This window comes from Botryllus schlosseri, chromosome 6 (genome assembly GCF_051294905.1).
Source record: "Botryllus schlosseri isolate E-star chromosome 6, Bs_hap1, whole genome shotgun sequence".
NCBI classification, from domain to species: Eukaryota; Metazoa; Chordata; class Ascidiacea; order Stolidobranchia; family Styelidae; genus Botryllus; species Botryllus schlosseri.
The window spans coordinates 18,425,790-18,440,707 of record NC_137241.1 but is presented as its reverse complement, the minus strand read 5'-3'; the positions used below and the strand labels follow the sequence as shown (position 1 = coordinate 18,440,707).

General features: G+C 40.9%; 1 protein-coding gene across 11 annotated transcripts in view; it reads left to right on the top strand.

The window, feature by feature from the left end:
- LOC145441331 (neurexin-1-like) overlaps positions 1-14,918 on the top strand; it is a 73,187-nt gene that overhangs the window by 46,811 nt on the left and 11,458 nt on the right. For 9 of the 11 annotated variants that reach the window (XM_080319166.1, XM_080319165.1, XM_080319163.1 and 6 more), the window contains 8 exons: positions 7,582-7,759; positions 9,080-9,283; positions 10,513-10,548; positions 12,052-12,174; positions 12,311-12,467; positions 12,960-13,088; positions 13,151-13,298; positions 13,358-13,511. In XM_080319166.1, coding sequence (XP_080175292.1) covers positions 7,582-7,759; positions 9,080-9,283; positions 10,513-10,548; positions 12,052-12,174; positions 12,311-12,467; positions 12,960-13,088; positions 13,151-13,298; positions 13,358-13,511 — 1,129 coding nt within the window. The remainder of the gene's footprint in view (positions 1-7,581; positions 7,760-9,079; positions 9,284-10,512; positions 10,549-12,051; positions 12,175-12,310; positions 12,468-12,959; positions 13,089-13,150; positions 13,299-13,357; positions 13,512-14,918) is intronic. The other 2 variants (XM_080319164.1, XM_080319168.1) reach the window with 2 other exon arrangements.

Below are 14,918 nucleotides of genomic sequence, written 5' to 3'. Positions count from 1 at the left end.
GTAAAAATTCTTCGTTACTGACCACCTCTGAGTGATAGCCTACTTGAACTAGGAATATACCATTTTTCATAATAGCGAACACAGTTCAATTAATTTATGTCGATTATGCGTATTTAAAGAAACAATTTTTCCTGGATCGGTACACATATTAAAATGCACGAAATGCAGTGACATTAATCGCGTCAAGCGATGAGAAAAAATTCAAGTTACGTAAATATTCCACGAATTCTCTACTTCGTGCTGATTTGCGAAATGATTTGGGGTCCATTTGAGCTAGCCCCCCCCCCCCCCCAATTGGGGAATTTGGAGTGTGGCAGTCACGGTCCTGCATGATGACTATTGTATAGGTTCATCTCGTTGCAGATAGTCAGGTTCGTCATATGGCATTCAAGAGCATGTTCAATGTTCACTATGATTGCGTCATAGCGACCGAATTCTGTCGATATTTCGAACTCACGTCATTGCATTTCTTGAAGTTGACTGATGATGAGTCAGTCGAGAAAAACTTGTAGTAGAATTGATTTAGCAGTATGAATACATCTTTGTTGAAGTAATGAGATAAACAAAACTAACGTTTGCACCAATTTCATATATTTTAAAATACATCTGTGACCTACCTCAAAATGCTCTTGTGACCCACCAGTGGGAGATAGCCCATCGGTTGAAACTACTGCACTAGAGAGAGCAAGAGAAATTCAGTATATTTTCGTCTGTGCCATCGAGGTGCTTTGGCGATGGAGATACGAGTCATCCAGTCTGCACCACCATTTCCGTCTTCACGCTATCCCGGAGTGCTGAGCGCCTGAGCCCCTAGTGATATGTCCCTGCATTATTGTATACACACAACTGTTTACTTAACATATATTTAAGACACAATGGTCTCCTCATAGAATTGTTAGGAACAATGTCCGAGGCAAAACTTACATTTTAAATGAAAACATAGTGGCAAAAATACAGAAATAACACATTTTAGTAATCAGCCTAGAAATGTTTAATTTTTTATATAAATCTTTCTTTCGGCGACGTAAAACACTACGGCACCGACAGAAAAATGTAGTACAGTAAATACAGACTTTAAAATCCCTTCGCCAAATCGAGCAACTATTACCGCCAACATATGTAGTGCATTAGGGATAACTATACTTGGAAATAATGAATCCTGTCTTGGAGAATTCCATCACGCTCAATTGTTCCACGTGTCTAATTGAAATAGAGAGCTATCACAGTTGATTGGACTTGTTGTTCTTTGCGAAGCAGCGAGTTTCACCGCTGTGTATCCCTAATTCTCCCACTGACGACAGTGGAGCGTATACGAAGCGACAGCAGTAATTAACATAAAATGGAATACATTAAAGTTGAAGAACATTATAGATTTGTCTGCGATTGGAAATTTTGAAATGGAAATGGGCCCGTCGCTTCATACACATAATTTGTTAGCAATTGCATGCTTAATACAGAACACTATGGTTTAAAATCAGGAGCTCAAACGTAATCTCCGTGACACTTCTTGCGAGCCTGGAAATATACGAAGCGAATATATTCCACCAAGGGAATTGGTCAAATAGCATCGTTCGAAGTTCACGCAGGTTGTTCGCTTTGAGTTCCGTTCGCCAAAGTGTCATCTCCGTAATTTTATCTCGAAATCTGAATGTAGCTGCAACGTTGCCCGCTGCGTTGCGGTCGTGTTTCAGTCTGCTGCGGTGAGTCTACACCAGATAATATCGATGCTGCGAAATATAATATCCATTCAAGTACAGACGCAGTGAGTCTTCGCAATTTCGCCTTCCTGGCTGCATGTGACAGTTTCTGTCTGCGATTGAGTTACTTCTGATATATCTTATACTTGATGACAATCCGCCTCATTTTGAATGTAATCCACAGTGGAATATGCGTTATAAATACATGACAATGTGATTGGTGGCTTGGATATGTCAACCACTCCTTTACGGGATGAAGGAGCAATATGTATAACATTTGAAATTCTGTACTTATGCGAGCGTGTGGGTGCGTGCAGTGAGGTACCCGCATATGTTGTGTATTCGACTTTGTGGCGTCATATCCGTTTATCACGTCAGACGGTATACGGCCCAGTGGTTCTTAACCTTGTCTCCAGCGCCCCTCCAGGGGGCGATTTGGATTTTGAAGGGGGCGAAAACGCTCGGGGGCGAAATAGGGGACGCTGAAGAAAAATGGCCTCGCAGTAGATGGTGGGGTAAGGATATATGATTAAATAGTAGAACAATAGGTGTATATATCCCCGAGTTCTCATTGCAAACTAACATTCGACAAAATCTATCAAATCACAACGTTTTTCGTTGCGCTCATCTCGAAATATCCACCGACGATGTTTCTATGAATGCAGTGGTTCATTTTTATTCATGTAAAATGAGTTAGGCGTACTTTTGGATTGCCAATCCCCCGTTAAAACACTCCCGTCACGCTGGCTACTCGAAGTTGTTTCGACACCTTCCTATCTTTTCATTATATCGCAGTTTTGTGGTGTTTTGAAATGATGAAAATAATGATAAACTGGTCGTTATTTTCCTCAAGATGTTTTGAACCAGGTATTGTATCCTGCAGCGCACTGCGTGTCGAAATCGAAAAGGCACTGTACTGTACAACTTTCGAGAGTGATGCCCTTTGTACATTAAAGATGTTTTAAAGCTTTTTGGCCAAAATGATTAACTAAATATACTTGTATTCGAGAGCTACAAAATTAAATCGTCAGAATATTTCTTCATCGTATCATAAAGGATGATACTGCTAAGTGTTGTTACCCCCATTCACGTTAAAGTTGAGAGATTAATGCAGCACTAAATTTAATGTGAGCAAATCTCTACCACATTCTCAGTTGATTTAGTAGTCACACAAAGCACTAAAACCTAATACAATTAACTTCCCCGTATTGCCAATCGCAGAGGAGAATTCGGGATATGTACATCGATATCGAACCAAATGCTATGAGCCCGTAGGCCTTACCCGATGGCTGTTATAACAACCTGGATTTGATCCCGAAAATAGCACATACGATTATACCGTTAATTAGTCGGGTGGTCTAATAGTGAAGTCCCAATCCGAAACCGGACTTCGACCACTTACCCATTGTTTTTTTTTACTACAGTCCGCAAAATAGGGGGGGGGGCGTACCCAGGCAATTTTGGAAAGGGGGCGTTGGAGAAAAAAAAGGCCAAGAACCACTATACGCCATGTCATTGTTGAAAATTCTCGTCCCGTTCACATTTATACTTGTAGCATTTCCTAGTGAACACTATGAACAGTGTACACTGTACAGTGCTATGCGGCGTCATCCGCCCACGGAAACACGTTAATATCAATGTTCCGTGCGTATACCGAAAATGAACAAAATTCCCTGAGATATTTCCAAACCTCTCGTTTGATCAAACTAATGGATCCCGAGAGAATAAACGCGCAAGTATATTTACTCGTCACTGTCGTCGGTGGGGAGTTTAACACGAAAAATAACGGTGATTGACGAAAATGTCGAGGAATGACATTAATAATTAGGTCGCTGCCATTTCGCGATAGGCGTCTAAAAAGCTATTGCACCGAATTCTATTCATAGTATATCGACAGCCTGTTTGGTAGACTACTTCTTTTGGAGCTCTATCGCGGCCGAATAACTAAGATTGAATTTCTGCAAATAATCGCAGATTGGAAATGCAACCTTTGGGTGTCGGTGGGTTAAACCATGACCTTCCCATCACTGTCATGCGAAGTTTATGAAGCGGTTATATTCCCGTCTACACCCTTCGCGCCGCAGTCCCATGATGGTGCAGGTCTCCTGATCTTCTGCATCACTAACATAACATAGCAGATCATATCTATCACTCCAATGCGATGATAGTTGATCGATGTGCCTTGATAAATGGGCGCTTCGTGCTAACCTCCCCCCCAAGCCAATGGTCACGAATTAGACAAAACAATGTACCGTGATTGATGCGACATCGCCACAAAAAGTTCCTTTTATCGGGGCAAAGGCATTGGCCTTTCGATCGACAAATACATACGATCCTATATACATTCACCATATATGTCGCCAACACCTTCCCGAAAATCCCAGTTTAAATATTAATGAATATATGGTTTATTTTTAGGTTAATCATGTAATCATGTATATGCTCCTTGCCATTCTCTTTGTGCAGTGTTATCAATAATACTCGATATGACTAATTGGAGTTGCTTGTATCTGAAGCGTGATAGCAAACCACGAAATGCATTCTCAGTGAAACGAGGTTACTGACTCTTTGTGACGCCGGTGATATCACTGAAATCATGCAACACCATAAAATAGTGATACAGCGCGATTCTTTTCACCATATCTTGCTCCACATCAGCAGCGACTCCCACCAATTGCGATAATATTACTGCCGGGCGTGTGGTGATGGAGATATGAATAAATCACGATCACGATTGATGCTTTGATCCGTACGTCCCTAACCGGCGCCTTTACTGAATCAATTACGCCACGCTATGGATCCAATACAGTCGGTTTTTCTCTTACACTGTTATTGTAGACTTGGCGGTATCATTCATATCGAATCCACGCGTAGGTGTGTGTACTCTTACATCTTTGCAAGTCACGTGAACTATTTCAGGACACATCTTCGTGAGAGTGCCCTGTGCTAAAACTGCAAATGGCGTTGTTCTTTTCTTGTCGCGTAAAAATACAGTCAGTCATCAACTGTTCGCTATCAGATCTCTTAATTTTCGAAACGATTTTCTTTCGCGGAAGAGAAAGGATATGAAAAAAGGAGAGGCGCTGTCTAGAGACGCTCTATTCTCCCGAGATCCGAATTTATGCATGCTTCGGGATACTATAGGCAAACCTTGCGGGGAAGGATCCCCTTGTCGATTTCACAGTCCAGATTGTAGATGACAGAACTTTTAAAGTTGTGGGTCAGTCAGTAATGCGAAGTTTGAGCGTCTATCCGTTGTGATGTATGATGCGTTTGAAGACAGCTTGCATTAGCTCACAAGCATGCGTATAGCATAGCAAGCGACGCAGGCAACTAATGTATTGCTTAAATAGAATCAATTCTGAGATTTTCATCGAGGTGACGTGAAAGTGTTGAAATTGATTGAACACGAACTATTGAGTTCTCGTAGACAGCAACGTTGAGACTGGGTGTATACTGTATAGGCCCTGTCTATAGCTATGTAGAAATACAATGTAATATTCGGAAACGTTGACTAATTTGGACAGAGGTGCATGTATAAATGAACAATTTGTTGTAACCGAAATGTAATTTGACATCTAATATCCTCACTTAGAAAAATCGGAGGATTACAATAATGCAGAAGTAATCTGTTCACACTTGATGTATTATCTATACAAGAATGGTAGCATTAGTGGATCAGAGGATTAGAAACCCAAGCGCATTTATGCGGGTCACCGTTTCTTCAAGTGTATGCATTATACGTGCCAAATATTAAGTAATCGATTGAATTCTTGTTTGAATTCCCAGTTTTAATTTACCGTGTATATAAAAAGTGATGGATGATGATATCAAATTCAGATGGATCGAGGAAAGGAATTAGTATGACACTTGACGTTGGGGAAAAAGCGAGCTGTCGTTTCCATTCCTATCACAGTTTTCTCAGGGATTAAGTGCTTTAGTGAATAAGGACGGTGATGAAACGAAAAGAATAATTTGAAAGATTACTTTACTGCGACGGGAGTTTACTATATTGCCTGACCAGCAGAAAACCGCCTTGGATGATATTCCGTTACAAAAATGAAATCATTAGCTTTATCAAACAATTCCTATGTAGGTTATTCCTTGGTGTGTATTGTTTTATACCACCATTAGAGGCTGGTATCGGTATATTAAGGACGACCTGTTGTTGTACGTCATCGCATAATGGATTATGGAGGTCCCGCAATCTCGCCGAAAACCTTAAGTATTCCTGAGGTCACCTTGATTTGTTTACAATGCATGCAACTGAACATTCCATCTGCGTGCCTTTTATACGGGGTGAGTGGAAGAAAGCTATCTACAACGAAAACAACTAATCAACGTTGAGGTTCAATTAGTGCGCACTGCGCATTGATCATGCAGCAAGAGAGCAGGCATTTGCATATTTAGGCCTACTGAAGTAGCATGTGGCCATGCCATACAGCGCATTTGCCGCAGGTGCGGAAATTGACGGAACGCTAGCTCTATAATCGTAGAATTCGAAACTCACTCATTAAATGCGAAATAATAACGCAGTCATATTGAAAAAAGTATGAATATATGCACTGAACAATGTTTCCCAAACCCCCTGGTTAACGAACCAGGTACCAAATGCCCCGCCCCTAATTTCGAAAAAATGTTTTGTTTATTACACATACAAATTACGCTGGCGCTTGTGTCCTTTTCCATTTGATACGATACATACCGTAGGTAGCTCGATCCACGTTATGCCAGAATCGCAACTCAGAACCAAGGAATAATAGTGTGAAGTGCTATTTGCCCACCAATGCCATTGTCCTTCGTTGTGGTACATTAGACACTTAGAACTTCGTCCTCCTCGTTGTATAGACGTATAAATTCGTGTTCAGGACTTGCACTGAACAAACCTCGCTGTATAATAATTCTGTTCGTTGATTGATAGAGTAGTTGATTGATGAGTAAAACTCATGCTGGTTACACAATGATGAACATATACGGAGAGCGTTGGTGGCGATATTGGATTGACTGCGCCCTGTTAGTCTGTTCTTGGTGCACAAATAGAGCTACTGATTTACAGATCCCCAAGCAGATATCCGTAGTGCACATTGCTCCCTTTTCTCTCAGCATCCCAAATCGCCCAGTTTGTATCTAACTCCTCCTCCGATGTCGCTAACGCCAGCTCCCACTTTGGGAACCACCGCTGACGACACTTCGGTCTCTAGATCCAATGCACGGTAAAAATTCATTCCGCGACAAAATGTGTTATGTTGTGTGACTATCCTATGCCTAGGGTTGCATTTAAAACAAGTGGTGTTTTAAAACACTTTGTTAAAAACATAGTTAAACTGTGTTTTATAAAAATGCCTTTAGAATAAAACAAATTTGTTTGTTTTTATTCAGACGTTGTATAATTATGCCATAATTGTGTAAATACTTTTTTTTTAAAACATGTAGTGTGAGCCTATGAACGATTTACACTCACTTTAGTCGACGTATACAATGTTGGGAGGATGGAACCCTCGAAATCGTAGTCAGTTCAACAGTTATATCATGTAGATATAGATCAACGATATCGGAATGGATGCTCTGATATTGATGATCGCCAACCGTAAAAATGCTTCATAACGATGTAGTCCCGGTTAAAGATATTTCTAGTCTGTTTATGACAGTGGTCGGGAGCCTTTTTCGTTGAAGGAGCTACATTTACCCTGTATTATCAATTTCAATCTAGTGTGACGTCACCATTAAGGATTCCTGACGTCACGGCTAAAAACAACAACAATAAAACATGTTTTGAACAAGGGCCATTGTTTTAAATTGATTTTTGTTTTAAATGCAACCCTAGCTATAACTGTATGTATGGTATACAGTATATAGTTTACCAAGTCGAAATACTTCTTTCAAGACAATCGCAAAGCAGTCATATCGAGGGACTTCGAGCATAGCACCAGAATGCCTAAACTACGGAGGAAATTTTTGCGACAGTCAACCGTGTCGCAATGGTGGCGTTTGCAAGAATCAGTTGAACGGATTTACGTGCGACTGCACAGCAACTGCTTACTCCGGCGATACTTGCGATACAGGTATAACGTATGTAATAATATGTGTATCATGTTTAAATCCTGCACTTCTAAGTATGCTGAGATTATATGCATTGCGGTAGCCCTATATAAGCTGCCGCTAATTTTAAAACAACATGTCTGGACTCAAGCAGCTAATAACAGTTGTTCACGCAGTCGACATTTTAAGGAGACTTTAGACCAGTGTCGCTTAACCTCTTTCGCGCTCGCACCCTTCGAGCTTTCGATATTATTTCTCGTGCCTTTTGCCCGTTTTCAACACAATTTCTGATGGTTACCTATATTGAAATCAAAAAGACCATTGACTTGGAGAAACATTTTGTGTTGGTTTAATTTGCCCTAGAAAAGATCCCTTTTTTGGTTTGCAAAATATTTTATTGCTTTGCATAGCATATATGTATAATTCCACAATGCATCTCGTATCCCTCCTCGATTTGGTACTTCGTACATGTAATAAGTCCACTGTTAAGAACCCCTGCTTTAGACAGTGACTTCGGTAATTCGAGATACCAGACTATAAATGATGATTCTGGCACTGTGTGGTAGACGCAAATGAACGCTACGTTCCTGCCGTCGATTTATGTATAAACGTGGTGATACTTAATTGCAAACATATATCACCCCTTTCCAAATTTTGTAATCCAATTACATACATCGATGCTAATGGTTAATAATAAAATAACTAGAATCGTATCCAGGGAATACATACTCGCAGAGTTTGAGCATACTAGAACAACATCTATGAAATTCTCTGGCGTCTTATTCCGGCTGAAATATTGAAGTGCGTGTTCGAATGTTTTTGTCTGGATCATAAACTTTCAACATGCTTTCGAATATTGCTTTTCGTGGCAGCTTGACGCTTCGCGTTTTATTTAAATAAACAGTAAGGTGTTGTGTGCTGCTGTTCTGTAATCATTCTCTACAAGGATATTGCTTGGAAACCGCCCGTCACTTAACCAGAAATGAAATGTTCTGTATGCTGCAGTAATTTATGAAGGGCTCCTCACTTCTTGTGATCAAATCTTGAAGATCGTTTATCACTTGCGCAAGGGAAATAATAACTTGTTGGAGTTGTGGACGTATTTTGTGAGGAGTTGAGGAAATGGGGGAGTTTCTAAAAGAACTTTAATCTTTTGTAGTGTTGTGATAGTTTTATTTTCATATCGCAAAACGACTATTGTCCTAATGTCATCATAATGAGATCGTGAGCATGACATTTAGTGCTCCTTGCTCTCATCACATTATATATCCGTATTGGGTGTATGTATATAGGCCTACCCTGAAACACTAATTTAAGCTTGGACATAACTTCGATTCTCACAGCTACAATGGTGGTTGGATTCAACGGATCGCAATGTCTACGTCTTCCCGCAGCCAACACGAAGCGATACCAGGCGGAAGAACTTAGCTTGAGGTTCAAAACCCCATTCAGCTCCGGCCTTCTTTTCGCCACGACATCGTCCAACACCGCCGATATCCTTCTGCTCAGATTGGTCCGCGGCGTTGTAGAGCTGACAGTCAACATCGGTAAGCGCAAAGCATGTCCGTAGAATTATCAAACTTCAGTACATAAATATTAATGGATCATCACGGAAGACTTGTGTGATCCCCGCGCTATCGATTCGACTTCTCCCGTCTGTATCTATGCTTTGCAGTTTTCACAGACGAATCAAGACGATATTTGATCCTCTACTTTGGGCGCCCCCGATTGTCGAGACCGAAATAAATTGACGGTTATCGCGGAATCGGAAACCGAGTTAGGAGAGGCTTCCAATTTAATCACACTCCGCGAAGGACTGTCAGTATGACGCGTTTTAACCCCTTTGATTGCTGCTTTAATGGAGTTAAAGGCTGTGCGAAAACGTGGAAATAGTGTGTGCGTTGTTGTGACATCTGGCGACTATATCATTAAATCGTACGGTCACGCCGGACCTATCGATTTATTCCTTGCTTGGAGCTTTATTGCGTGGAGCCGAGGGAGAAATTCTACGTGCGACAAAGACGTCCCACCTCGTCTCATATGATGTCTTATGTACCGACCGTCATTATACGGCTGTGGACAAATATCGTCTTTCACTCTCCCCCAGATTTTATTTTAAGGACAATCATGGCCTACTAGTAGGCCATGGGACAATACTAAATAATAAACTGTTCTTCAATATATCCTTTATTGAGAATATTTTTCTGATTACTGTATCACCGTCAATCGTAAATGCGAGACTCAATGCCTCTTGCTTAGATCTTGTCAGGTTTGATAAAATCGCTCAGTCAGTTATTACAATTCTTCTCTATTCAATATCACCACAAGATTGCGATATAATGATAATATAGGAGAGTGTCGAAACGACAGTAGGCTATTTTGGTCAGACATCCATCCCCCTTGACCCATACAATAGAGCATGTAAAATAAGAGGCACGCACAGTACACTGAATAAAAAGTAATAGATGATAATATATAGAAGGACAACCAATGAAAATGAATGTGACATGGGTCGGTAGGCATTAGCTAAGTCGATATGTCAGACCGTGATCGGGTAATCTCGAGGACTGACTATAGTATTATTGACCACCTAAACAGCAGAAACCCATCTCATTTCCGCAGGATTATAGAAAATATTCCAACATAAAATTGTACCTCATCCTACTTCGATTTTGATCTGGCCGCATCTTGGTGATATAAGTGTAATAAATGACGCGCTGGTATTTGCCTCAATTCAATATATTTCTGTTCTCTATGTGGTGCCGTCGCATTTCAGATTGCTTCAAGACGAACTGCACAAACGTGACACTTCGTAAGTCATATTTGCACTCTCACTTTGCACGTGCTGTCGCTCTACCCAATGCTGCTGTGGTGTTTGTTATTTAGCAGACAGACCAAACCAGTCGGGCATGCCATTCGTCAGGTGGTTCGATGACTGAATTGCGTGTACTGTTATTTATGGCCAAAGCAATTCTGCTGCCGTTGAGGTTTTGAAATATTAATACGAGCCGAAGCTTCCAGACACGCTGGCGGCCTAATGTCAAGTTCAAAATACATTTTATTGTCACTTGGTTTTCCATTTTTTTAATTGCCGTAACTGATGAATCTCTTTCTGGAGACATTTCAAGTTTCGACCATCGTGTGTGTTAAATATCAACAGTAAATATCGGTCGCTACTGTACTGCAATGCGTTGGACGACATCATCTATATTTTATAAATCACAAGAGATGTAACAGCGAGGAAAGAGGGTCACGAATATGTACAAGGTCCAGCCGTATGTTATGTGTACGATTATTGAATAAATATTTGAAATTATCGTCATGTTTTTGTACTTTCAAGTTTCCGTACGCTGTTCGGCAGTGTTTGCCATAGTCCCACATCCACGTCTGTATGCGGCACGAATAGGGTTGCGTTTAAATTTTATAAGTAAATTTTAAGAAAGTATGTTGAATCACAAGCGTTTTCCCATTGTTTTGTACCCATTTTGTTGGATAGGTAATATATTGAAACCCTCATGCGGACATTTTATGTATAAATTCTCTCCGGATTTTTGTATCAAATTTTAAACGGAAAGAGTTATATTTAAAGCAGAGCGCTTTCAACAGGTCTTCTTTTAAGCGCAACCCTAATAGCCAAGCAACAAAGTTTGTTCCGATGGAATCACAATACCACTCGACACTGGGGTCTTTGCTGTCGAATGGGACCTAGAGTATGAATTATTCAAAATTAGCCGCTCATTTTGTGGACGTCGATTCTCTATGTGTAGTGCATGGCATGATTTACGGCATGCTGTATATTGCATGAGTATGAATATTCAACGCTAATTTCGTTTCAACGTTTCATCAATATTCTTAGCGGATGAGAAAATCAATGTCGAATTTACTGTTTATGATAATCAGATGCGGATTTATTGTTACCGTGTAGTGTGTAGACCGATCCCGACCGGCGTCTAGATACAAATTACACGCTCAACTGATGATTTACTAGACTTCATTAATCTATGAATAGGCTACCTTCGGAGTGGATGATTGCATTGGGTGAATTGCTGGATTAGAGAAGTGCGCTCTCGCATTTACAACGATATCGATACGGGCTGATATGTTCTCAAGTCTCCCCATCGTATGAACATATCTGTAACATCCACCCTATGCGTAGAAACGTCCACAAAATAATACGCCGATAGGCATTGATCGCTGTCGAAAATGAAAATGAATAAACGGATCTAGTAGCAAATGGCGTATATAGCAGTTGGGGCGCCGTTTTATTTACGAAGAGGCGAATATGACTGCGGCTCCACATCAATTCTTCTTTTAGGACAAGGAGGAACTACCTTATCTGATGGGTCAAGTCTCAACGATAACCGCTGGCATTATATCGCGGTTAGACGATACGGCAACATTGTGTCACTAACAGTTGACAATAGCACCGCTAAAGCAAGTAAGGCAAATCCTACATATTGGACCCGGTACATAAAACGTACTCGACTTGCATCGACCACAATTTGTAGTGGTTCATTAATAGAGCAATTGAGATTTTTTCATTAGGTGTCCAATAACTTGTTTTTGACGTTCAGGGGAACTACCCAACGGGTACTTTGAACTGGAATTTAACAACATCCATCTCGCCAAAGTTACTGGAGATGTGTTTCCTAACCCGCGTCGAGATTTTGGCCCAGCGTTTGTCGGAATGATACAGAATGTGCGATTCAACAAAAATCAAGTTGTCGAAAGGTGATGGAGCAACAGCAGAGTGTATATACTGTCCTCTACTAATAGTAAAATCAGTGATGAATGGGTAGAATTTGATATGATCACGTCATAATATTCCAGATCAAAATGTAAGCTCTAGTGTCAACTACTGTGCCAGATACCACTGCCTAATTGAAAGTTTAATATATACTACCCTGATACCATTCGGTTGCTGAGTTATGCCGTTTAAAGTTTGAAAATCCACTATAGTTCTCTAACGTGCTTTTCGATATGAAAAGCTATTGCAGTAAATGCTCTTACTGGTCTTGACTGACTCTGAAGGTCTCACCGCCGCATCCATCCATCCATCCATCTATTTTAGACGATCAATATATGATTATGAATATATTTCATTCTGTTGACATACCCCTTCATTTTCATTATCATACAGTTGAACATCACGGAGAAGTTAATCAGATATATTATGCAGTGATACCGCTGTACAATGTACATAAACAGCTCGCCTATTAACAGGTGCTTGTCGAACAAAAAATCTGCGTGCCAGTTCGATGGGACGCGAGGTGAATCCGTCATTATCTCAAACTCGGTCACATTTGAAAACAGATACAACTACATTTGGATGGAAAAGCTGAACGCTTACGAGTCGGGACATAAATATTCTTTCGAAATTCTTTACACGATTTAGTTCCGTAATGTATTTGCAGCAGATCGATGAACCTGTACTTCACACTTCGCACGACAGTGGCCGACGGTTTGATATTATACAACGACGGGCCTTCCGGGGACTTTGTGGCCGTAGAGTTGTACAACGGCTTCGTTCGATATGTCTACGATCTTGGAAACGGGCCTCAGGTACTTTGACCGTAGCGAGCGTACTTCGCGATAGGGTATTGAATGACGAAACTGTTCAGTTTCTGAGCGCCCCGGATCAAGCTCCGATTAGCGACGGGAAATGGCATCAAGTCAGGATCATACGCACGAGGCTGAATCAACATACCTTATCTGTGGACGGCGTGTCGCTGACTCAGAACGGGCGCAGAGAAAATGTCAATTTGGATTTGGATGGTATGTGTATTGGAGTATGCTTCCACTAACCAGGGATTGCCTTTTACTTTAAATTAGGTGTCATATGTCTCTCCTGGTGTTTTTGTGTGTGTGTGTGTGTGTGTGTGTGTGTGTGTGAAAGAGAGATAGAGAGAGTCGTTATTTTCATCCAATCGAAATACATAACACACAGACATCATCGATGATCATATAGAAGAAAACGCATACTCAGAATTCGCAATCAGATATGGATGATCGATACGATCGTAGATGTCAACTGGTCCAAACAGACCCGGCGAGATAACGTAGTGGTATAATCCACAGCTCCAACACCAAAGGGTTGCGGGTTCGAGTCCGACGGAAGTCGATTCCAGAATTCCTCTACCTAAATGTTGGAGGTTTATCTAGGCAGTAGGCTCCTCCTCGCCATATCATCCATGTAAGCGGTGTCTTATAATTAAAAGCCTAGAAGTGGGTTGTGCTACAAGTCGGCAGCTTCGGAATAAAAATGAAGAAAATTGGCCTGGTGTAAATGACCAGTGACCACAGTAGTCGACAAACACCACGAATACCACAACCAACAACAACAGCAACTCACATCAAACAAGCACACTCTGTAATTTCCCGTGGCTCTCAAAAACTCGCGCATAATGCTTGCCATTGCGAAGCTGGAATTGTCATCAAATGGTGCAAAATATATGCAGCGTCGCTCTCTTTGGTTTTGTTCAATATATGAAATTTCAGGCGTGACTGTTTATTAGATTCCTTGTAAGATCTTGCGGGAGTGGTTCTGATCCTGAGGGTCTTCGAATCAGGGGTCCACATCATTTTCAGTTAGATTCAATGTTAAATTTGGGGAGGTATGGAAGAGGTTCAATTTGAAAAAAGTGTATCTTTTCGCCTTCGAGTTTCCCAAAAATCTGGATTTCCACCATCATCCTGAAGTTTGCATATCGCACCAATTTCAGTTGGGTTCAATTTTAAATTCGAGTGATTTCTATTTAAAAAAGAGCATATTTATGCCTACAAGTTTCCCGAAAATCTCAATTTTTCACCACGCTCCTTAGTTTGCCTTTTGTATTAAGACGCCTATAGAGCAGTGGTTCTCAAACTGGGGCGCGCGCACTGCGGTCAACTGAATTTTTTTCGCGCTCCGCGCGATTAGCCCACAATGCATAGTTATAGTTATTGCTCTGTGTATAATCCGAATTTCATGTTTGAGAACTCTGTCATCAACAGTCAAAACGTTCCATGCCATCAAACTATCCGTTTGGATTGCTAGCATTCTGGTTAGATTTTGTGATATGACTATAAGGGGCGCGAAATTCTTCACTATCATAAAGAGGGGCGTGTTTGAAAAAGTTTGAGAACCACTAGCCTAGAGAGTTATCAACCTAGTTTAAGACGACGGGTTGGGGTTACAAACCA